The sequence below is a fragment of the Octopus bimaculoides genome, chromosome 21 (assembly GCF_046866305.1).
Source record: "Octopus bimaculoides isolate indiv1 chromosome 21, ASM4686630v1, whole genome shotgun sequence".
Lineage (NCBI taxonomy): Eukaryota > Metazoa > Mollusca > Cephalopoda > Octopoda > Octopodidae > Octopus > Octopus bimaculoides.
This window is the reverse complement of record NC_142948.1, coordinates 7,403,046-7,428,879: the sequence shown is the minus strand read 5'-3', so window position 1 is coordinate 7,428,879 and position 25,834 is coordinate 7,403,046. Positions and strand designations below refer to the sequence as shown.

Sequence of the window (25,834 nt, the reverse complement as noted above, 5' to 3'; positions counted from 1 at the left end):
GGAAACAGATGAGGGTTGACAATAGGAAGGACATCTGTCCATAGAAAATCTTTCTCAGTTAACTCTGCCTGACCCATGCAAATATGGAAATGTGGATGTTAAAAAGTTTGATGATAAGGAAAACTGTTTTTCACTCACTTTTATATTTACTTTGCATATTTCACAAATAAAAAATCACTTTGTTTAGGAAGATGCAAGCATATAAGCAATATGCAATGAATGCTTGAAAATTAACCTTGTATCTAATCAAAATAAATTACTTTTATTGTATAACCACAGGCTACAGATATTTTAGGGGAGAAAGACTTTGTAAATTAGAAAAGTTTGCATGGATCTGAATGGGCATCAGGGATGTAAAATGATCTGGTTCATTATAAATGGGGATTTTGGAAACCATTATTACGGATCTGGTATCATAAAGTGCTATAATGAGTAATTTTTATTTGGTGTAAAACAGTTATTATAGAAAATGTATAAAATGTATAACGTCTGCCTTCCATGCTGGCATGGATTGGACAGTTTGTCAGGAGCCTACTCCAGACTTCTGTGTCTGTTACATGAGCCAAAATGAGGATAACTCCGTAGAGTGTCATTGACAGCAAACCACAATATACATAGATTGGAATTGGACCCCTAGACCTGTGAAGCACCTGGACAAATCAATGCACTGGACCCTATATTATTTGTTGACAACAAACCACAATATACATAGATCAGGCTCGCTAGACCTGTGAGGCACCTGGGCAAATCAATGAATTGGACCCTGTAGTATTTATTAACAGCAAACCACAATATACATAGATTGGAATTGAACCCCTAGACCTGTGAAGCACCTGGACAAATCAATGCACTGGACCCTATATTATTTGTTGACAACAAACCACAATATACATAGATCAGGCTCGCTAGACCTGTGAGGCACCTGGGCAAATCAATGAATTGGACCCTGTAGTATTTATTAACAGCAAACCACAATATACATAGATTGGAATTGGACCCCTAGACCTGTGAAGCACCTGGACAAATCAATGCACTGGACCCTATATTATTTGTTGACAACAAACCACAATATACATAGATCAGGCTCGCTAGACCTGTGAGGCACCTGGGCAAATCAATGAATTGGACCCTGTAGTATTTATTAACAGCAAATCACAATATACATGGAACACAGATGTTAAAAAAAATAAGGATGGTTACATCGAATAATGTAATTCTAGAGACACAAAAAGACAGGTTGGTCATGGGTGGAAAGCTTTTGCTCACAGGTCTGCTCCATCAAAGCTGACTGGGAACTAAGCAACAACAACCAGAACCACCATCGTTAAATGTACTAACTAATTAAACAAAAGAGTGTTATCTTGTGTTTTGAAATGAATGGAAGAAGATCTGAATGTTAAATGGTGCTTATTAATAAATAATTGTAATAACATGCAGTCACATTATTGATGTATTAGCTTTGTGATTGCCTGGCTTAAACGTATGAAATCAATTTCTAATTAAATGGCTGTATATTACGGCTAAGTGGTTAATAATTAATGCTTCCTATTTATTGCTTGTAATTATATCTCCTTGCATATAAACTCACATATTTTATTGATATGAAATCATATATAATACAGGCATATTTTATGTGTTGACCTTCATTATACTGCCCACCCCTCCTACACACACACATACACACACACATGCACACACACACACATACGTTCTTTACTTATGAAAGCTATTGATTAATTAATGTTTGGATCCAAATCGTCTCTGATCGAGCAAACAAATCAAAATCAAAGACAATCAAACCATGACCGCCCCCCCCACCAGCATGGTTGTGTGGTTAATAAGCTCACTTTGCAATCACGTGGTTTCAGTTTCAGTCCCAGTGCACATCCCTTGGGCAAGTGTCTTCTACTTTGGAGCTGGGCTAACCAATGCTTGTGAGTGCATTCAGTAGATGGAAACTGTGTTGAAGTCCATTGTGTATACACACACACACACACACAAATATATGTTTGTGTTTGGTTGCCCTGCCCCTATCTGTTTGACAACTGGTGTTGGTTTGTTTATATCCCTGTAATAGTGGTTCAGCAAAAGAGACTGATAGAATAAATACTAGACTTACAAAAAAAAATACTGCAGTCAATTTGTTTTATTAAATTTCAAGGTCGTGCTCCAGCATGGCTGCAGTCCAATGAGTGAAGCAAGTGAAAGATAAGAGATATATGCTTTGAACTACATTACTGACTGTGTCCTTTAAAACAAGGTGTGGTTTGAGAGAGTTCTGACTGTTGATCCTGTCAGGTTGTGTAATCACTTAAAGGCTTCCTAGTTGACTCATTTTAGGTTAGCACAAAGTTCTCAAGGAGCACTTTGTGACCCACTTTTGAAAACCACTTCACTGTTATTAAAGTCATTTAGAAATGTACAAGGAGGGTGTGTGTGTGCTGAAGAGTTCTTGACCTTGGGTAAAAGAAAATACAGGAGGATCAGTTAATTATGATTTTATGCAACATATTCCCCTCTCAGATTCACACACCTATTGCAGCAGTCCTTCAGTTTTTCTAAACCCTGTAAAAGAACTCGGAAGGTTGGGCCTCCAACCAGGCCTTTTGCAATATCCTTAAAGCCAGGAACTTTTCAGCAGTTCCTCATATATTTATATACATACAAGTGGGTGTTGAAAAGTTCCTGGCTTCGGGTGAAAGAAAATCAGAGAGGATCAGTTACGATTTTGTTCAACATATTCCCCTCTCAGATTCATACACTTACTGCAGTGGTCCTTCAATTTTTCTAAGCCCTGTAAAAGAACTCGGAAGGTTGGGACACTGTCTTTAAGGGTTTAGTTGAATAAATTGACCCTAGTACTTACTGTTCATGAGCCTGGTACTTACTCTGTCAGCCTCTTTTGCTGAACTACTAAGTTACAGGAACATAAACAAACCAACACCAGTTGTGTATATATTATATAAAAAGATGTTGTGTACATACGGATTAGTTTGGATTTGTATGTAAATATATTTATATATATATATATATATATATAGGTGTAGGTATGGTTGTGTGGTAAGAAGCTTGCTTCCCAACCACATGGTTCCTACCTTGGACAAGTCTCTTCTACTATATAGCTTAAGACTATAGTCTCAAGCTGACCAAAGCCTTGTGAGTGGATTTGGTAGACAGAAACTGAAAGTAGCCGGTCGTGTGTGTGTGTATAATATGTTTATCGCCACATCAATATGGCTGTTCTGTAAAAATCGACGTTACTTCTGTTTTTAACCCCAGGAAGAGCCTCCTCCAGCTGGTTATCAATGCAATCTGCACCCAGTATATATTGCAAGCAGGGGAGAGAACTCATACTATCTTCTAGCAGACGACGTCTGCACTCCAATGACTGAAACAAGATACACACACACACACACAGAAATGTTATGGGCGTGTATGTGCATATGTGTGCACAAACTAGGAGTACAATCTAAAGAAAAGAGCATTCAACATGTGGAGATTAACTTTAAATCGGATCTGCATTACTACATGTTTCACGAATGTTTTAAAAAAACATATTTGTTAGTTTAGGTGCAATAAGAGTGAATGATAAGGTATCCATTCTAAATGAGGCTGATGGTCATTATAAGATGGGTTAAAGTTCATTTTCGTTGAACGTTTTGGTCCATGTGGCGCTGTTAATGATTATTTGATAACTATCAAATGTATTGTGATTACCGGTTACTGCTACATGGGAAGCAACTCTGATGCATTACATGCGAGTAGTCTCCCGTGTTTTCATTAGAAATAATAGTGAAATTCAGAATTTCAATAAAATAAATAGAATAGGTTTGACGAATAGTGACTTAGGATTGATGTATAATGCGTTGAGGGTCCACCCAGAAACTGAATCACCACTATTTTTGTCTCAATCCTGCTCCACCTGATACTACCGTCCCCTTTTCTAAATCATGAATAGTTATGTAGACAGCTCCTTCATCATCATTGTTTAACATCTGCCTTCCATCCTGGCATGGGTTGAAATGTTTGACAGGAGCTGGCCTGGTCGGAGCCTGCACCAGACTTTTGTGTCTATTTTGGCATGTTTTTTTTACAGCTGGTTGCCCATCCTAACACCAACCACCCAGCACAAAAATACCTGTTCTGTTCTGGCCCTTTCTTTAATACTGCAACTCCTTCATCTCTTTGTAATAAAGCTTTGGCCATCATGGTTTGTAGTCTTGCAAACTGCTTGGAGACCTCATTAGTGCTGGTGCTACTAGAAAAAAACCCAGTACATGCTGTAAAGTGGTTGGCTTCTGGAAGAGCATCCGGCCATAGAAACAAGGCTGAATTATGACCCTCAGAGATTCTAAACACTTAAAAGATTTAGGTGCCCATATTCTTTTACTTGGAAAAAAAGGTTTTGTATCCATGTATAACAAACACCCATATTTTTTAAACTTAATTTTTGACACAAAAGGGTTCCTTATACACATTAAAATACGGTATTATATATATATATATATATATATATATATATATATATATATATATATATATATATATATATATATATATATATATATATATATATACGACTGGCTTCTTTCAGTTTCTGTGTACCACATCCACTCACAAGGCCTTGGTTGGCCTGAAGCTATAGTAGAAGACACTTGCCCAAGGTGCCACGCAGTGGAACTGAACCCAGAACCATGTGGTTGAGAAGCAAGCTTCTTATCACACAGCCATGCCTGCACCTATATATGTAAGAAGCTTGCATCATAACCACATGGTTCCAGGTTCAGTCTTCTATTACAGCCTCGGGCCGACCAAAGCCTTGTGAGAGGATTTGGTAGTTATATGCACAACAGGCTTCAACACAGTTTCCATCTACCAAATTTTCTCACAAGGCATTTGTTGGCCTGGAGCTTATTTATAATAGAAGACACCCAATGTGCTGTGCAGTGGGACTGAACCTCAGATTACATGGTTGCAAAGCAAGCTTCTCAATCACACCCTCATATATGTGTGTATGTATGTATGTATATATATATATATATATATATATATATATATATATATATATATATGTGTGTGTGTGTGTGTGCGTGCGTGTGTGTGTGTGTGTGTGTATATATTATATGTGGCGTTAGGAAGGGCATCCAACTGTAGAAACTCTGCCAAATCAGATTGGAGCCTGGTGTAGCCATCTGGTTTCACCAGTCTTCAGTCAAATTGTCCAACCCATGCTAGCATGGAAAGCAGACGTTAAACGACGATGATGATGATGATGATATATAATGTCCTCCATGTAAACAAGCTGCTTTACTTAGCAGGTTGTTCATTCATACCCACCTTTTGTCATTTGTAATCAACACTTTACATTTATTACTTGGAAAGAAGAAAAAAAAAAGAAGGTAAATGCCAACGTATTCTCATGGGCTTTACATAATTGCTGCATGTCTTTTCCCTCTGTCACAAAACCATTAGTCTCTGCTCTGTCTGTCAAACTGCTGTCTATCAGTCACTCAACTGTTATGTACTTCTGTAACACCACACATCCACGCACATCTTCCTCTTCAGCTACTGACATTACTGCATCACTCAATACCTTACTTCTCCTCTTCCCCCACCCCACCTACAGATCTACCCCCACACTTCTACTATCTAGTTCTGCCAAGTTGTTTTACTTTGTCACTTTATCAATGATTTTTAACTAGTTCTAAAATTGTATTCCATTCAGTGTTTCCTACTTTCTATTTTATACATTGACAGTTTGTTGTAAGGGGAGAGAGAGAGAGAGAGAGAGAGAGAGAGCACAAGCAACCAACCTTATGTAAAATCAAATTTATTACTTAGTGTTTCTTTTGTTTTATAATATTAACCTCCCCCCCACCCTTTACTGAATGTTGGTACTCATATATTGCATCACAACTCATACAAAACAAACTACTGTTTTTTTTTAGTCATTGAGGGAGCCTCTTCACTTAAGAGGAATAATAGCCAAATTGTCCTTGAACAGTTTTAAATAAAGAAGGTTACATTGGGCATTGTAGCTTCCTCTGTGGAGGCACAATGGCCCAGTGGTTAGGGCAGCAGACTCGCGATCATAGGATTGCGGTTTCGATTCCAAGACTGGGCGTTGTGAGTATTTATTGAACGAAAACACCCAAAGCTCCACGAGGCTCCGGCAGGGGATGGTGGCGAACCCTGCTGTACTCTTTCACCACAACTTTCTCTCACTCTTTCTTCCTGTTTCTGTTGTGCCTGTAATTCAAAGGGTCAGCCTTGTCAAACTCTATGTCACGCTGAATATCCCCGAGAACTACATAAAGGGTACACGTATCTGTGGAGTGCTCAGCCACTTGCATGTTATTTTCACGAGCAGGCTGTTCCGTTGATCGGATCAACTGGAACCAACCAACCAACCAACCAACTGTAGCTTCCTCCATACAAAGAAAGATAGGATGGTCATACTGTATTGTCTTTGATGATAGGTCTGCCTTGTTAGGGTTGACCTAACTATTATCTATCCCTTACACACACACACACACACACACACACACACACACAACTTCACTTAAATTCTCTTTTATAAAATGTCATTTCACCAGCCAGGAACATTTATTTACTTTAACCCTTTAGCATTTAAACTGGCCATATCTGGCCCCAAATATTCTCCCTTGTTTTATGTTCAACCAGATTCAGCTTCTCACACCTGCCCTGTAATGTCATTCTAAAAACATACAATCCCCTCATTGAAATCTCGAAGCTATGAGATTATTGCATGATTAATTCAAAACAATTTGAATAAATATTGCATTTGACAGTAATCTGAATACTAAAGAGTTAAGCTAATTACTTTGCTTTGATCCCCTTCGGTCATGAATGACTATGGGACTGCAACTAGAAAGTTCTTCGAGGTACAAGTCTGGGCAAGGTTGTTTTTATAGAAGACCAGCAGTCGCCCATGGATACCAGCCTCTCTTCTCCATGCCACCAATGTTATCCAAGGGAAAGGCTAAAGGCCTTCATAGTTTGGCACCAGCTGAGTGAACTGGAGCAACGTGAAATGAAGTGTCTTGCTCAAGGACACACCATACAGCCCAGTCCAGGAATTGAACTCGCTACCTCATGATTGTGAGCCCTATACTCTAACCACTGAACCATGAGCCTTCATTTTACTCTGCCTTCATAATACACACACACACACACACACACACACACATATATATATATATATATTTGAAGGTTTGGAGGTGATGTACAGAAATTATATATAAAGAATTAAGGTACTCAGAAACCTGGATGTTTGTACATTTACAGATTTTTATTAATGTCACATATTAAATGAAGCGCTTTTCACCTAGTCGTGTAGGTTTTTCAAATTGTTTTGAGAAAACTTTATGGCGGTTCTCTTTATAGTTTTATTGAGTGTATATAGTTTTATTGAGTATGTATGTATATATATATATATATATATATATATATATATATATATATATATGTGTGTGTGTGTGTGTGGATAGGCAGATACGACAGTCTTCCACACAGTTTCTATGTACCAGATTCACTCACTGGGCATTAGTCAGTCTGGGGCTGTAATAGGAGACAGTTGCCCTAGGTGCCATGCTTTGAGACTGAACCTGAAACCTTGTGACTGCAAAGCAAGCTTCTTAGCCATTCAGCTTAACATTCTCTCCTTCCCTCCTCCAGTTGATGACTGATTATTTGGGCTTGAAACAACTGTCCCATTGTCATCAAATTCCAAAACAAGCAAAGCCAGTTGGTTGGTGTGGTGGAGGTGGGGGGCGTCTGTTTATAATAGCACCCTTTCCACACTACCTCCTCCTCCTCCTCTCTCTATTTCTCTGTCTCTTTCCTCTGTTTGATGTCTGCTGATTTGATGTGTCACTTCCTGCCAGGGAACACTTGTTTTTCTTAAACCTGTCAGCTATTCAGTAACTAACCACAAAACTTTACATCTTCATCATCCAAGCCTACCACGGGACCACAAGTTAAATGTGATGTTAACTGAAATCCCTGGGAACAAATTTTTTATGTAAAGTCTTATTTACTTTCAGAGTAATAATCCTTTATGTGGGCTGAGCTAACAAGGGGGGCAGTGGGACTGTATGTGAGTGCTTGATTTGCTAGAAATAGCAGCTAAATTTCCTCAAAACACATCCTACTGTTTGCAGAAAAAAACGAAAGAACATTTTAGATAATATAGTCCTAGATACATTTATGTTTGAAAAAAAAAAAATGGTTGAATATGAACTGGAATGTGTCTGATCATAGATCAGTTGAGTCTCACTCGGGGTTTATTTAATAAAAGCAAATCTCTATGAAAAAGTATTATTCTTTTCCTTGTTTAAATTATCTAAACAACAGACTTGGCTCTGTCTATCTGCCTGCCTGTCTGCTTCTTTCTTGGTCTGTCTCTTTCTCCCCCCCCCCCTCTCTGTCTGTCTATTTTATTTTAAATACAGCTGACCTAATAGTAATCTCTTACACTGGCACAAGGCCATAACTTTGAAAGTGAGATGTGGTGGATTATCTCTTATCTGTCTTAACATTATAATTAAATCCAAAGCTAAATACCTGCCCTTTAAAACAATTCAGGACATAGAAATAGGTGGCATTTATGTTTCACATTCTTTAGTGATGGTTACAGAATGATAGTAGTTATCCTCCTCATCGTCATCATCATCATCAACAACAACATCTTAGTAGTCATCATTTTAACGTTCGCTTTTCCATGTTCGCATGGGCCAGACAGAATTCATTGAGGCAGGTGTTCTATGGCTGGATGCTCTTCCCGGTGCTAAACCTCCCCAGTTTTCCAGTAAAGTAACATTTCTTTATGAACAGACGTTTTGATGGAAGATTGGAATCAAAGGACACTGCTTGTATCACTCAATGCTGAGTGTCACAGAATGCATCCAATTGTGGCCTCTGGCCTCACCATCTCCTGTGAAACTGTCCAACCCATGCCAGCATGGAAAATGGACATTAAATGACGATGGTGATGACATACATATATGCACATACACATTTACAAAATTATTAGAACTATGGAGTTGTGGTTACCCAAGTAAGAATGTTGGTCAAGTGAGGGATGTTACAGAGCAAAAGTTGGTACAGATATCAGTAGTTCCTGCTGAACACTTAAAACTTGATGGATTTTGTCTGATGTTACCACTGTATGCTTCTTATATGATTTTTTTATATGCTTCTATGAATATGTATATTGCTCAATTTAAACTGAATGAGCCCCTAAACTATTTAAATCTAGCCTTTCAAAAAATTCCACTAGGAAACTCTTAACAAAAATTGAAGATCTATATAACTTTTAGTTATTTTAAGGCTTCTGCATGTTGTGAGGCCCTAAATTGTAGTTTGGCCCCAACCTTAACTGCACAATCATGCCTGTGTGTACATATTTATATGATTCGAAAACGAAGTCGAGCATTTGATGTGATGGCAGAGCATTGATTGCACAAGTTCTGCTGGGCCTCACATGTTGCAAGGTTTACAGACAGATTACAGGTAGATCTGTGTAGTTGCTGAGTGGTATCTACGAATTTGGAAAAGACCACTTGGAAGGACTCTACGATGATGGGGGAGATGATTTACTTAAGCAATTTGGGTCAAGATTGAAAAGAATGGTACGATCAAGATAGAATTTGAAGTGTGTTGTAACCAGTAGTGTATAACAGGATCTGATAATCTGGTCGATACTGTGATATATATATATATATATATATATATATATATATATATATATATATATATATATACACACACACACACACACACACACACACACACACACACACACACATACGAGGGGGTATTGAAAAGTTCCTGGTTTTAAGGGTATCGTGAAAGGCCTGGCTGGAGGCCCAACCTTCCAAGTTCTTTTACAGGGCTTAGAAAAATTGAAGGGCCACTGCAATAACTGTATGAATCTGAGAGGTGAATATGTTGATTATAATTATATTTTAATGTATTTTGTTTTACCCAAAGCCTGGAACTTTTCAGTACCCCATCATATATTTGTGTGTGCGTGTATATGAGAGAGAGTTTTAGATATTTTAGAAAATGTCATCATGGAAAGATGAGAGAATATCCATTGTTCTAAAAATATGTTACAGTGCTAAAATGTCTTTTTTAAATCTTAAATGTCAGCATCTGTTTTGGTTGTCGTTTGAAATTAATTACCAGCCAACAAAAATGATTAATTTTCTTTTATCTTGTTTATCCAAGTTATTATTTTACGTGTGGTGAAACAATGATTTGTGTGGCTTCCATGATGTGGTGGTTGGTGGCAAAAGCTCTCTTTTGACTGTCATCATCATCATCATTTACAACCACAGTTGTAAAACAGATTTTTTAACCACACACTCATGCTTGTTGATAAATCTTTTTTTTTTTAATTTTTGCGTTTGGCACAAACCAAGAAGTGAGAATTAGGCCACAAAACAGCCCCAAATTCCACTCAGATAATTGCTAGAGTTCAAGGAGATTAAGTTGATTTCTGTGTCAGTAAGTGTCAGAAGATATTTCTTCTCTTCTTAAACGCCAACAAACCAAATTTGGGTTTTTTTTTCCTCCTGTCTTCTTGGTTTCTCTTTCTTTAAGGTGACATTTACACACTTTTGGTTTTATACATCTTTATCAGGTTCAACTTCCCATTGACATTTTTCTATGCTTTCTAGGGAAAAAAACAAAACAAATAAACTTGTTGCAATTTGGTGACATAGCCTTAACTTGAAGCATAAGAGTGCTGAGCTGGGGCAGAGAGTTGTTTTCGTTCAACCCCTGAGAGGATGAAAAGCAAAGTCAACCGTAACAGAATTTGATCTAATACAGGATAATGGTTTGAAATTTAAAATTTTGCCACAAGGCCAACAGTTTTGGGAGAGGGGACAGTAGATTCCATTGACCCCAGTGCTCAATTGGTACTTATTTTATTGACCTTGACGAGATCTGAATTTCAGAGCATAAAGATAATGAGATGCTGCAAAGCATTGTGCCTGACCTGCTAATGATTCTGCCAGCTTGCTGCATCGACCCCACTACTCAACTGGTACTCATTTTATGGACCTCGAAAGGCAAAGCCGACCATGGCAGAATTTGAACTCAGAACATAAAGATGAACGAAATGCTGCTAAGCATTGTACCCAATGTACTAACAATTCTACCAGCTTGCAATCTTCTGGTACAGAATGATAAAGATTTAAATTAAGAAAAAAGAAAAAATGCAATGTGGGACATGAAGTTTTTTTGTTTTTTTTTTCCAGTGTTTTTTGTGTGTCTTATTAAAGTAGAAACTATCAGCTTAACCTTTTCAATGCCAACTTGCTTAACTGAAACTACCTTTGCTTACATCATACAAAAACCTCTAATTTTGAGGTGTTTACATTTAAATTAAAACATTCCGTTGTAATTTTATGCGAGGACATTTTGATTTAAATTCTCTTCCAAACACTATCTAGACTATGACAAATTATTTTACTATTTTCACTAAATCTCTCCAAATTCTTTGTTCACTGAAATGTATTTCACCACCATCATCATCATCATCATCATCATCATCATTTAACATCTGTTTTCCCTGTTGGCTTGAGTCCAGACAGTTTTATAGGGTCCAACAAGCCACGGAGCTGTATTGAGCTGCAGTGTCAGCTCTGGCATGATTTGTACATCCTGATACTGGCCCTTTCCTGAAGCCAACGATTTAACAGTGTGTACTGAGTGGCACTTTTTAGTGCCATTAGCACTAATGAGTAAAAAGAAAGGAAAAGAACAGAAGGAAAAATGTCCCATTAACTGGGGGAGGGGAGTATTTGAGAGGTGAGGGGGCGGGGTGGTTATTTGCCAGGTATTGAGAGGTCAAGTAACATAGACAGATAAGCCTAGCTGCCATGCTGTAGAGGAGGCACCTGTCTAGCATTTTTGGGGCAGTGGGTAAGTTAGTTATGTTAACCCAATGTTCAACTGATATTTACTCATTAGACTGTGGCCATGCTGGGGCACCACCCTGAATGAATCAACCCCAGTGCTTTTTCTTTTCTTGTTTCAGCCTGCTACTTATTCTGTCAACTCTTTTGCTGAACTGCTAAGTTACAGGGATGTAAACACACCAACACCAGATGTCAAGTGGTAGTGGAAGACAAACACACATACAAAGACACACACACGCATAGATATACATATACCATACACAGATACACACACATATATATACAACAGGCTTCTTTGATTTTCTATCTAAAAAATCCATTCACAAGGCTTTAATCAGCTGAAGGTTATAGTACAAGGCACTTGACCAAGGTGCTATGCAGTGGGACTGAACCCTGAACCATGTTGTTGGGAAGCAAGCTTCTTACCACACAGCCACACCTTTTTTCTTTTTTATCCTATGTTCTTTTTCTGTGTATTGCTAGAACTTGAAGTGATTAAGATAAGATAAATGCCACAGGATTTAATTTGCAAGGTGTGTTGCACCTACCTTGATGCAACGAGAAATCTGAAGTTTGCTTGAGGAAACCAGATATGTGGAAGTTTGTTGACTCACCTTTTAGTTACTAAAAATATCCATTTGAAGCATGTGGTGGTGTTAGCTTAGTGTTATTGACAATAAACGAATACAAATATGTTGATTACGACTTGACTAGTAAACATTTAAAATGTTTCTTGTATCCTGTTTATGTTGTAAAAAAAAATCTATAATTTATAGGCGTAGGAGTGGCTGTGTGGTAAGTAGCTTGCTTACCAACCACATGGTCCCAGGTTCAGTCCCACTGCGTGGCATCTTGGGCAAGTGTCTTCTGCTATAGCCTCGGGATTTGGTAGACGGAAACTGAAAGAAGCCAGTCGTATATATGTATGTGTTTGTCCCCCCAACATTGCTTGACAATCGATGCTGGTGTGTTTATGACCCCGTAACTTAGCAGTTCGGCAAAAGAACCGATAGAATAAGTACTAGGCTTCTAAAGAATAAGTCCTGGGGTCGATTTGCTCAACTAAAGGTGGTACTCCAGCATGGCCACAGTCAAAAGACTCTCCTATTTATATATACAGACTTCATAGTGTTTCTGCACCACCTCATTTCCTAGTTGAAATACCTTAATGCCATCAACGGTATGAATGAAGCCTGTGGTAGTGTGTGTGTGTGTGTGCATGTATATTGTGTGTGTGCATGTATATTGTGTGAGTGTATGTTTGTGTCTCCTTGTACCTGATAGTGCATGATAGTTGTAAATAAGTTGACATTGTCATACAAACTGTTACCATTCATTTCCAGTATTCTGTGAAAACATATCCAGCCATGAGGAAATATTTCTTTGCTTAAAAATAGGTGAAGGTTGGCAACAGGAGGAGCATTCAGCCCTAGAAAATCTGCCTTAGTAAACTCCATCTGACCCAAGCGAGCATGGAAAAATAGATAGTGAATCAATAATGGTGATGTGTGTGTAATGCATGCACACAAACACACATACTCTCTCTCTCATCAAAATACCTCACTGTGACCTTCAACTGTTAAAAACTAAACACAACAACGGAAGTATGTGAAGCATTTACTTTTGCAAGTCATATAAACATGGTTCCTCACAAATGCAATCAAATAAAAACAGCAAGCTGTGCAGACATCACCATGTATTGGTTATGGACACTGAACAAACAAACAGACATTGCTGACTGGCCAAAACAAGAGAGAAAGGCAAAAGTGACAGAGTGACATGAATGACTCCAGAACGAAAATGTAAAACTATGATATAAATTCTTTAACTCTTTGATGACCAAATAGGTACAGGTGTGGTGATGTGGGTAAGAAGTTGTCTTCCTAGCACTTATTCTTTGCAAGTCTAGTACTTATTTTTGCCAAACCGCTAAGTTACAGGAGCATAAACACACCAGCATTGGTTGTCAAGCAGTGGCAGTGGGAGGGGCGGTCAAACACGTATACACACACACACACACACACACATACACACACACACAGCAGTGTTCTTTCAGTTTCTGCCTACCAAATCCACTCACAAGGCTTTGGTCAGCCCAAGGCTATAGTGAAAGACACTTGCCCAAGGTGCCACACAGTGAGACTGAACCCAGAACCATGCGGTTGGGAGGAAAGCTTCTTACCACACAGCCGTGCTTGCACCTATATGTTTAAATTAATTTTGAGAATAATAATTTGGCATAATTTTGTAAAATAACTAACTTTTGCATGATTAAACTTTAATTAACTTTTTTGCTAACAAGCCACATTGGTTCTATGATACAGTTTCCCTGTTTTAAAGTTATCTGAATAAAGATTTGCCATCTAAAATTCCGCATTGATTTATCTTCCAAATACCACAACAATGTGGGTTATTTCAACCATTCATATTATTCTGTCTAATGTAATGTTTATTCTTGTTATTTTCAATTAATCATGCATTATCTCATAGCTTCAAGAGTTCAATGATAGGATTGTTTTTGTTGTTGTTTTTAGCATGATATTGCAGGGTAGATGTGAGAGAGATTAATCAGATTGAACATATAAGAAGGGAGAGTATTTAGGCTGGGTATGGCTGGTTTAACTACTAAGGGGTTAATAAATTCTTTGTTATTTTCAAAATTCATTGCCACAAATGCAGTGTGTTATTTCAATAGAGACAGTCAGATTGGAGGGGCTTTTTGAAAGACATTAGGTAGATTAAGGTATCAATATAAAACTGTTAAGATGTATTTTTAGGATAAAACTAGTAGAAATGATGGGTTTGTTGAAAGGGGAGGTAACTTATATCTGTTATTAGAGGAAAATAACTTTTGTAGGTGTGATGGTGAATGTATAATGAAATCTCTCTCTCTCTCTCTCTCTCTCTCTCTCTCTATATATATATATATATATATATGTATATATGCACATATATTATATACACACGTGTGTGTGTATATATCTATATACATATATATACACATGTGTGTAATTCTTCGAAACGCCGGTGTTTTAATGGTGACAGCTGATGAAGGAGATGTTTCTATGTGGCTTGCTTGTTTGTTGTACCTTGTTTATCATTTTGTCCATGTTCTTTTGCCACGTCATGTACCCAGTTATGTATCTATATGTACATGTAGATGAAGGTATGTACATACATGTACATATATATGCATATACTCATATATATATATATATATATATATATATATATATATATACACACTGCCATGATAGGTCGCTGACCACAACATTCAAATTTTTTTTCTCCGTGTTTTTCTCCTTATTTCTTTCTGTTGAAGAGCGTAGCTCGAAACGTTAAAGACTTTCTCTATTCCCGAGCGTTAAACTAATACATCCATTTGTTGATTACACCACCTGTCCTCGTCTGTTGTTTTTTTTCGTAAATTCTCCCATATATACATATATACACACACACACACACACACACATATATATATTTTTTTCTCTTATATTTTCAGTTCTTCCCCAGACTACCATCAAATCTCATTTTTGTTGAAGCAAAAAAAAAGTAAAAACCTTAAAAAAAAAACCTAAGCTAACTTAACCAATTAAAAACAAACAAGCAAAAAAAAAAAAAACCAACCCTGTGGTCTGACATTATACGATGCAAGCCTCAACACCTGTTCAACCTCGTCGTAGTTCAACAAGGTCGATAAAACGGAAAAAATTTGACGACGAGCTTGTGGAGAGTAGCCTTGTAAAGTCTGACCGGGGCCGTTTCAAGACTCTTCCTGTTATTGAAAAACCTGAACCGAACCCTCCAATTGATACTGTGGTCCCACAACTGCCCGAGAAGAAGAAAGTCACACTACCTCCACCTGAGAAAAAGAAGGTATGTAGTTGATAGATTTTTCCAAACTATTTGTTTCTTTATTCAAAACTGTTTTTCTATGCCAGTTGTGACAAGTTTTGTCTAAGCATGTTTATATGTGTAAAGTTACCTCTTTGAGTCATGCCAGCTCATAAGGGCCAGATTCCAGGTTTCACGGTGATTGCATTCCCCACTGGGACAGGATGCCAGTCCATCACAAGATGACTCCTTTTTACCAGCTGAGTAAACTAGAGCAACATGAAATGAAGTGTTTTGCTCAAGAACACAACACGTCACCTGATCCAGAAATTGAGACCACAATCTTACAATCATGGGACCAACACCTTAACCACTAAGCCACACACCTACTTTATATATGTGGTTAGCTATGAGTATATGCTATTGACGATGCCCAATGAAACAGAAATGTATCTAAAATTCTCACCTAGCAACAGCTGTCTTTAAAAATGTTTATTTTGTTTGCATCTGATCTATACTGTATTTTTAACCACCATGGGAGATATTATCTCTGGATGAATGCTGCAGTAAATTTCCCATTTGCAGCATATTTATACATTAAGTATGATTTCTAAAGTATCTCGACAGTTTTTCTGTAGAAATTAGAGCCAGTACTGAAAGTTAAGTTCGAAATAAGGAGTAATTAACAGTTGACGACTTAGGAGAGGTTAGACATCATTTGGTATTTTGTCCCATACTTGTCTCTCTTTATGTGTTTACGTATTTTTCACTCCTTGGTCATGTCCTGTTCTTAGTGGATATTTTTTGATAATTCGCCCTGTACTTATCACTCGTGTTTCAAACCAACTACAAGCTTTTTGAAATTATTTTTGAATGATAAACTTTTAATAACCACACTGTTCCAAAATAGACTATCGATACATTATCTTCTAAGAGAACCTGGAACCATCTGATTGGAAAACAAGCTGCTTCACCACACAGCCATGCCTGCACCTAACATGATGTTCAAAGCTTTCCTTCTTTCCTTTTTTTTTTTTTTTGTTTTAAAATTTCATATTTCCATTCATTCTACAAACTTATACCCTCCATGGAAGAGATTTGTGTTCTCAAATATCTGAGTAAGTGCTGTTGTTCTTAGCTTTTGTGTGTTTCATGTGTTGGGTTGGGTTGAGTTGGTGTCATTTACTCACCAATGACAAAGTTAGTCTATTCATTTAAATGGTTGGGGTTTGTTCTTTTTTGTTTGTTTTTTTTAAAAATCTTATTTTTAGTTTCTGTCTTGATGTAACTTAAATGTAGAAATAATAAATGAAATAATAGAATGATGTTTATCTTGGGTTGGGTGTTAGTGCTAAATTTAGACAAGAGGCTTATAACCTCTTGTGTGTGTGTGATGGGGGTTATGCCACCCATTGAGTGCACGACATTAGAGCTTGGATTTGTCTATGGTTGTAATAATAAAAGCACTACACGAAAATGTGACGAAGCCTCATGAGTCAATAAGGAAATCTTAAACTATTTTCTTGTGGTGCTAAAAATAGCAGCCAAATATATCTTACCTTCTTCAAAAAGAAATGAGACATTGGATAATGTTGGCTTAAGCTGTCTGAAAATAAAATGGAATGGCTATATCTGGAACACCGGTTGTCAAGCTGTGGTAGGGTCACACACACACACACACACACGCGCGCGCGCGTGCATGTGCATGCGTGACAGGCTTCTTTCAGTTTCTGCCTACCAAATCCATTCATGAGGCCTTGGTTGGTCTGAAGGTAGAGTAGAAGACACCCAAGGTGCCATGCGCAGTGGGACTGAACCGGAAACCATGGGCCTGGGAATAAAGCTTCTTCTCACACAACCATGCCTGTAAAAATATATTTCATTTCTTTCTTTTTTGTCTTTTTTTCCAGACAACAAAAACAGCAGCCAAAAGGAAACAGAAGCAGAAGGTATTGTGGGTTTTTTACTTTTAATTCTGTTTATTTTATTTTTTATTTTACCATTTTAGATCTTGCTTTAAGTGCAGATATTTGTTCCAATTTACAATATACGTACAATGTTGCTAGAGATTTCACCTTTTGATAATGTGATCAGCAGTTGAGATTTATTCTTCATAGGTGCTGGTCTTTGGATTGGGTTCATGCTAAGATCCTCTTCAAGGCTTTTAGGTGATTACATCAATCACCCACGACTTGATCTCCATAGATTGATAAAATCTATCAATCTGTATATTGAATGGTTGTCTATAGCATAAAGGGGCGCAACTCAGACACGGTCAGTGTAACAAGATGTTTGCTTGGTGCAACAATTTATTGGCAATCTCACACGAATACCCCACCACCACTACCACCTATTATCTTTTATCCTTTCCTTGTTTCAGTCATTAGACTGCAGCCATGCTGGGGGCACTGCCTCGGAGAATTTTTAGTCAAATGAATCGACCCCAGTACTTTTTTTTGTTTTAAAGCTTGGTACTTATTCTTTCGGTGCCTTTTGACAAATTGCTAAGTTATGGGGATGTAAACACACCAACACCAGTTGTTAAGTGGTGGCCACACACACACACACACACAAAACGGGCTTCTTTCAGTGTCCATCTGCCAAATCCACTCACAAGGCTTTGGTCGGTTCAAGGCTATAGTAGAAGAAACTTGCCCTTGCAGTGGGACTGAACATGGAACCATGTGGGTAAGAAGCAAGCTTCTTACTACAGAGCCACACCTACGACTATTTAAAAAGTTTTTTTTTTTAATTTCTTGATAGTCAATATCATCATCATCATCATATCATCATTTCACATCCATGTTCTATGCTGCATAGGTTGGATGGTTTAACAGGGTCTAATGGCTTCCAATAACTGCCTCATGCTCCTGTGTCTTCTTTGAACTGTGGCCATACTGAGGCACTCCCTTCAAGGGTATTAGTCAGTGATAATACTTGATTGGTACTTATTTTATTTTATTTATGAAATGCAAAGTTGACTCTGGTGGCATTTGAACTCAGTATGTAAAGAGATGTAACTAAATACCACAAGGTATCTGTGCAATGTCCTAGTGATGCTACCATCCCACTGTTTCTAGACCATTCTTTGAATATTATTTCATTTGATTTATTTTCTGTATGTAACCAGTTGTCACTTCTTCTCCCCCAGGATGTTACACCAACACCAGTTACAGCTTCCACCAAGGATTTAGGACGATGGAAACCACAGGATGACTTAGCTTTGATTACCGCTGTCCAACAGGTGAGTTACTTTATGCTTATTTAGTCATGTCATTAGCCATGACTAACACACAAACAGGGGCTTTAATCTTGTCAGTTCTCGTATTTCACCAGGTCATAATCATCATCACCACCATCACCATGGTTGTTTTAATGTCCACTTTTCCATGCTTGCATGGATTAGACTAGATTTATCGAGGCAGGTTTTCTACAACTGGGTGCTCTTCCTGTTGTAGACACTCAATTGCTTCCAAGCAAGGTAATATTTCCCTATGACCAAGCATGTATAATTGTGACACTCATTTTTACAACCATCATGTGATGTTAAGACTAGGGGACAAACACACTCACACGCACTCATACACAGCCACAAACATGCACACACGCGCGCCCGCGCACACACACATTGGGTTAACCAAAGCCCTGTGAATAGATTTGATAGAGGGAACTGTCTTATGAGCAACTCATTAGTTTGCCTTGTTAGCGTGGAAGACTGGTAATGAAGAACTTTGTTTGTATGACAATAACGTGCATTTAGAACCATCACATATCAAGACGAGTGTACACACAAACACATACATACATACACATTTATGCATACATGTGCATATGTAAAATTGCTGTCATGGCAGATACCGATGTCACACAAATTGGCACCCATGCTAGTGGCATGTAAACACACCCCGGTGTCATGCAAATGGCACCCATACCAGTGGCACGTAAACGCACCCATTACACTCTCGGAGTGGTTGGCACTAGGAAGGGCTTCTAGCTGTAGACAACCATACCAAATCAGACTGGAGTCTGGTGCAGCCTCCCAGCGTGCCAGCCCAGTCAAACCGTCCAACCCATGCCAGCACGGACAACGGACGTTAAATGATGATATGTATATATTGACAGAAAAATGCACATGCATATATATATATATATATATATATATATATATATATATATATATATATATATATATATATGGGAGAATATACAAGTAATAACAACAGACGAGGACAGGTGGTGTAAATAACAAAAGGATATATTAGTATGACGCTCGGGAATACGGAAAGTCTTTGACGTTTCGAGCTACGCTCTTCAACAGAAAGAATACGGAGACAAGGAGAAAAACACGGAGAGACAGACAGGCAGACAGACAGACAGACAGAGAGGGAGATGCATATATATATATATATATATATATATATATATATATATATATACACACACACACACACACACACACACACACACACACACACACACACACTTCCACGCAGTATCTGCCTCCCAAATCAACTCAGAAGGCTTTGGTTGGCCTGGAGCTATAGAAGACACTTACCCAAGATACCACATGGGACTGAACTCAAGACTGCATGATTAGGAAGCAAGCTTCTTAACCACACAGTCACATCAAATCCTTGATGCTCACCGAGGCATTGAATTTTGTTGTTTTCTTCCCACAAGTGCGCAGTATTTAAAGCATTGGGAGTTATCAATGATTTACTGGAAATTATGACATTCATGCATTTCCCAAGAGCATTAGTAACATATAATAGAAATACAATAGCCAAAATAATTACAACTGGGAATTAAAACTGTTGTTGTTGCTAAGTTGACCCACAAACAGCTTTATTGACTATGTCTGTGTCATTTACCATTTATAAATATTAAATTTCCTTCAAAATTTCTCGTCATCTTCTAGCTACCCAACCAATTTCATGAAAACAACCTTGTTTCTTCATCTGCTGTCAACATTAAATGTTTTACTAGTGAAAGGTTAGAAATATAAAAGCATGAAGTCTGTTGGATTAGATTGAAATCAAGCAAAATCAAAATAGATTTATTGCCATTTAGTCTTTTAGCATTTAAACTGGCCATTTAAATATTCCACGTGTTTTACGTTCAAACTGACCAAATTCAGCCTCTCACACCTACCATAAAATGTCATTCTAAAGATATACAATCAAACAATTGAGATCTAGAAGCAGTGAGGTAATGCATGATTAATTCAAACTAATTTGAATAAATAAGTATGCTTCACAGAATAAAAGAGTTGAAAGTGATTGTTGTGGTAATAATATTGCTTCTGTCACAGTTAATTATTTTTTAATAAGCCCACTGGCTATTTATGACTCCAGTGCCTAATCAGGCTTTGAGATTCTATGTATATTGTTATCTCTAGCTTTCGGGTGTCTACCACTGACAAGGACAAGGAAGGCTGAAATCACGTGATCTGGTAGGCTTGGAAGTGATGGCAGGTGATTATCTCTCAGTAGTAATGTAAGCACGAGTGCTTATATGCACCACAAGTTCATATGAGAATCTCTCTCATGGTAAATAACACAGCATCCACTTTTAGGTGGGGATAAATATTACTTTTTGGTATTAATACTGCTTCTGTCACTGTTGATTATAAATTAGATTTCTTTCTAGAAATATTAACTTTTTTTTCGTTTTTACGATAATGTTTCTTGCTGATGGTTTTGTTAATATTGGTTACATTTGCAATGAGCAGCCATGAAGGAATGACACTGGTAAGCAAAATGAAGTGTCATTGTTGCTTGATTCCAGTCAACATTGATCGAGTTGGCCCATGATCAAAAGCATTCTAGCCATGACCATCTCAACATTTTAGAAGTATGTTGGACTATATTAACCAATGTGTCCTTTGTTTATTTAAGATGTTGGGGTGTGATGGGAGATTTGGCTGCAAGTTCCTACAGGATCAGTGACCACACAGAGGCTTCTTTGATGACACAGAAGTAAAGTGATTTGTCATGTATTAATTAGTCAGTATCTATCAATCAAATGTCAGTATCAATCAATAGTCAGTTTCTTTCAATCAAAAAAGTCAGTATCAATCAAATGTCAGTGACTGTCAGTGGTCAGTATCTATCAATCAAAAGTTAGTATCAATCAGTATCTATCGATTACAAGTTGATATCAGCCAATGGTTAGTATCTATCAGTCGAAAGTCAGTATCAATCAATGGTCAGTTTCTATCACAGTATCTACCCTAAGTCTCTCTCTCTCACAAAAGTGTCTGTCTGGTGCCACATATAAGCACCCATGTGGTGCCATGTAAAAGCATCCCACACACTCTGTAAAGTGGTTGGAATTAGGAAGGGAATCCAGCTATAGAAACCATGCCAAATCAAACTGGAGTCTGATGCCCCCCCCCCCTCCAGCTTGCCAGCTCTAGTCATACCGCCCAACCCATGTCAGCATGCACAATAAACATTAAATGATGATGATTCTGCCTGCTCACCACTTTTTTCTAATTCCATTAATAACAACTGTTACACTGTTTCAGACCAACGATTTACCTTCTGTTCACGTCGGTATTAAATTTTCCTGTAAATTCAATTTGAAAGAAATTCAAGAGCGGTGGTACGCTCTTCTTTACGACCCAATTATTTCAAAGTAAGTACCAGTTTCACTCATTATCTTTCATATATATTTGTTTTTTTTTCAAGCATTGATTTATTTTCATTGAAAAATTAATACAGTTAGAAATCTCTTTGATCTTGGCACCCATGGAATTAGACAAACACCAAATTAATGAAAAATAACAGGAATTTTGGACCAGACAGTTACAAATATCTGGGACGTTTGGATACAGATATCCACATCACTAAATGGAGAATATTACTTAAAGGCAGAAATAATATAGGCACCAATAATACAAAAAAAGCAGTAATACTTTATTATGTTTTGAACAAAATTTCAAAGCTGTACATAGATTTGTTGATGTTGTCAAATATTAAAACCTAACACTAAAAATACATATTTTAAAAATTTTACCAACCCTTCGTCTGTCCTGTGTATCACATATATTGCATGGATATCAGGGAAATGTGTCCGGTATATCATATGTGATACACAGGACATTCCCTGATATCCATGCACCATGTATGATGCACATTATAAATTTTTTTTAACCATTGGAGTAACTTGGGACTTAAGAAAGGAAAGCTTTATATTACTCAACATGTATGAAACTAGGGCTAACTAAAAGTCTGGAAACAAGTATGCTTAGAATAAACTTATGAAGAAGCTTTGGTCAGGTAAAGAGTTAAATGAAAAACTATGATTTTATTAAAACTGATACATTGATGATTACAGACGCTAAATGATGATGATCATCATCATCATTAAAACCACAAAGCTACAAGACAATGGATGATTAATTCAAAACAATGTGAATAAATAAGCATTAGATTTCACAGAATGATCTGAATGCTAAAGGGTTAAAGTAATCCAGTTAGAAATTTTCCCTCAAAATTTCATGTTAACTGTTTTGATACCAACCTGCTTGAGATTGTCCCTGGTTCTATGATATAAACCTTCTATTTTAAAGTGATTTAAATTATCCCTGTCATGCTGTGTTCCTGCTGTAGCAGGAATAAGTTGTCATCTCTGCCAGATTCCTGGTAAAACAGTAATGAACAACATGCATAGAAAAAGAAAATGCAGTTGATTCTTTTCATTAGTTTGTCTGCAATTGTTACTCTTAACCCTTTCGTTACCGTATTTATTTTGAGATGCTCTGTGTTTCTTTCAATTACTTTAAATATAACAAAGAATTTAGTAAAATAACTTAGTTATCATTAAGCTACTGTTAGGAACATAAATTGTGACTAAGGTTTGGTGGAAGATTTCAATTCAAAACTTATGAAAACAAGACATTTGTACTCAGAGCCAGTTTCAGCCGAGTTGGTAACGGAAGGGTTAAGCTGTATATAACTATTTATTGTTTTGCTCAGGAGCCCTGGTGGAGGGTAAAGTTAGACATAGGGGGCTCAGATCTGAGAGAGTTAAAAACCTTCCATCAAAATTTCATTTTAATTTATGTTCCAAATATCAGCTTAATAATAGCAATGTTATTTTACTAAATTTTTCAAGATTTTCAAAATTAATTGAAATAAAAAAAAACAGTGTATTTCAACAGAAATATCATAAGAAAAGGGTTAATAATTATCGTTATTTTATTTTATTCTTCATTATTTTCTTAATTGAAATAAAGGTAATGTATTTCAACAGAAATAGAATAATGAAAGAGTTAATCCCATCGTTAGTGGTCTTCAGTCTGTGGTGTGTTGTGAAGACTCAGCTACGAATCTTAATGTTGTTCTGTCTCTTTTTCTCTAACTGACTAATGAAGTTATGTTAGTTTACTGGCCTGCAAGTATAGTAACTGGTGACCATCCCGTCACGTGTTGGACACAATAGCCGAATAGCAGCTTATTACCTTTTTCTTTAATCTAAGAAGAGTTCAGTGCGTGATTTTAAGCATCAGGTCAAATGGCTCAAATTACATGTCAGTTGTAATCTTTTGTTGATTGTCCTTAATTAAAAGTACAATGGTTGTGACATTAAGATGGTGGACTTACTGGCTACATGGTCATAAGATCAAATCTTGCTGCGGTCATAAGGAGGGAGTTTCACCTGGTCTCCATGGTATGTAAATGACTGAGATGAGAACACTCTCTCCTGGATGGGACACCAGTCTGTTTCAGAGTTAACTTCCAGCTATTGTTGGAACTCATTTACAGTTGGGTGGACTGGAGCAATGTGAAGTGAAGTGTTTTGCCCAAGAACACAACATACTGTCTGATCAGGGAATTGAAACCACTATCTTAAGGTGATAAGTGCCACACCCTAACCACTAGGCCATGCACCTCCGTATGCTACAACAGAAGACAAAAATCTGGAAATTATCATTAAGCACAATAAAATATACAAATTTCTGAGTTGACTCATCTTGTTAATCCATGTTTCCAAGAAAATAAAATATTAGAACAGAATGTTTTTTGCATGGGGTAATTTATAAAATTTGGCTTGGCTGTTTGGTTACGCTCACTTTGAAATCACATGGTTCAGGTTTAGTCACGCTGCATGGCACTTTCTTCTGTAGTGTCAGGCCAACTAATGCCTTTAAGTGTATTTGGTTAACAGGAACTGTTTAGAAGCCCATTCTGTATGTGTGTGTGTGTCCATCTCTTGACAACTGGTGTTGGTTTGTTTGCATCCCCATAACTTAGAAGCTCTGCAAATGTGACTGATAAAACAAGTAGTCAAGGGATGTTAGTTGCAGATAGATTTTTCACAAAAATTTGGTAATAAAAGAATTATGAAACTAAAAACTTGGTTTTGTACCTTATTTATATATAAAATGCTACAATTAGCCGTCATTTTTGACGGCTCGGGACCAGCTAGTGCAATATAGGTTGTGATGTGTGTCTTTTTATTTTCTATTCCACAGATTAGCTGTAACGGCAATGAAACAACTTCATCCAGATGTAATTGCTAACATTCAGTCAAAGACACTATTTAGTAAAGGAGAAGAGACTCTTTTAGGCAAAGTAACCTCGGTAAGTTCCAATGGCAAGGGGTCAGATATTGTTTTTGTTGCTGTCACAGTGGTCATCATCATCATCATCATCATCATCATTGTTGTCGTTTAGTCCCAAGTGAAACCTGATTGAACAAACGTATGATCACAGACGTTTCAGCAATGACCAACCTGTTTATATATCTAGGACTATATTATCTAGTGTGTCCTTTTGTGTTTTTAAGATAGTAGGATGTATTTTCTGCAGACTGATTGCATTGAGGCCCTTTTGTTAACTTGAAAGAAAAGATGCTTGTAGGTGCTTGTGATTAAGAGGCTTCCATTACAACTTTGTAGTCTTGAGTTCAATCTCACTGCATGGTGCTTTAGGCAAAGCATCTATTTTAGCCCTGGGCCAAAATTGCCTTGTGAATGGATTTGGTAGATGGGAACTTTGTGGAAGCTCATCATATGTGTTTTGTGTGTCTTTGTGTCT

At 37.3% G+C, this 25,834-nt stretch overlaps 1 protein-coding gene across 1 annotated transcript in view; it reads left to right on the top strand.

Moving 5' to 3' along the window:
- LOC106882007 (microspherule protein 1) overlaps positions 1-25,834 on the top strand; it is a 43,322-nt gene that overhangs the window by 6,126 nt on the left and 11,362 nt on the right. Inside the window, exons 2-6 of the mRNA XM_014932547.3 lie at positions 15,457-15,830; positions 17,699-17,737; positions 18,940-19,032; positions 22,318-22,427; positions 25,270-25,378. Of these exons, the coding sequence (XP_014788033.1) occupies positions 15,603-15,830; positions 17,699-17,737; positions 18,940-19,032; positions 22,318-22,427; positions 25,270-25,378 (579 nt within the window). The 5' untranslated portion in view covers positions 15,457-15,602. The remainder of the gene's footprint in view (positions 1-15,456; positions 15,831-17,698; positions 17,738-18,939; positions 19,033-22,317; positions 22,428-25,269; positions 25,379-25,834) is intronic.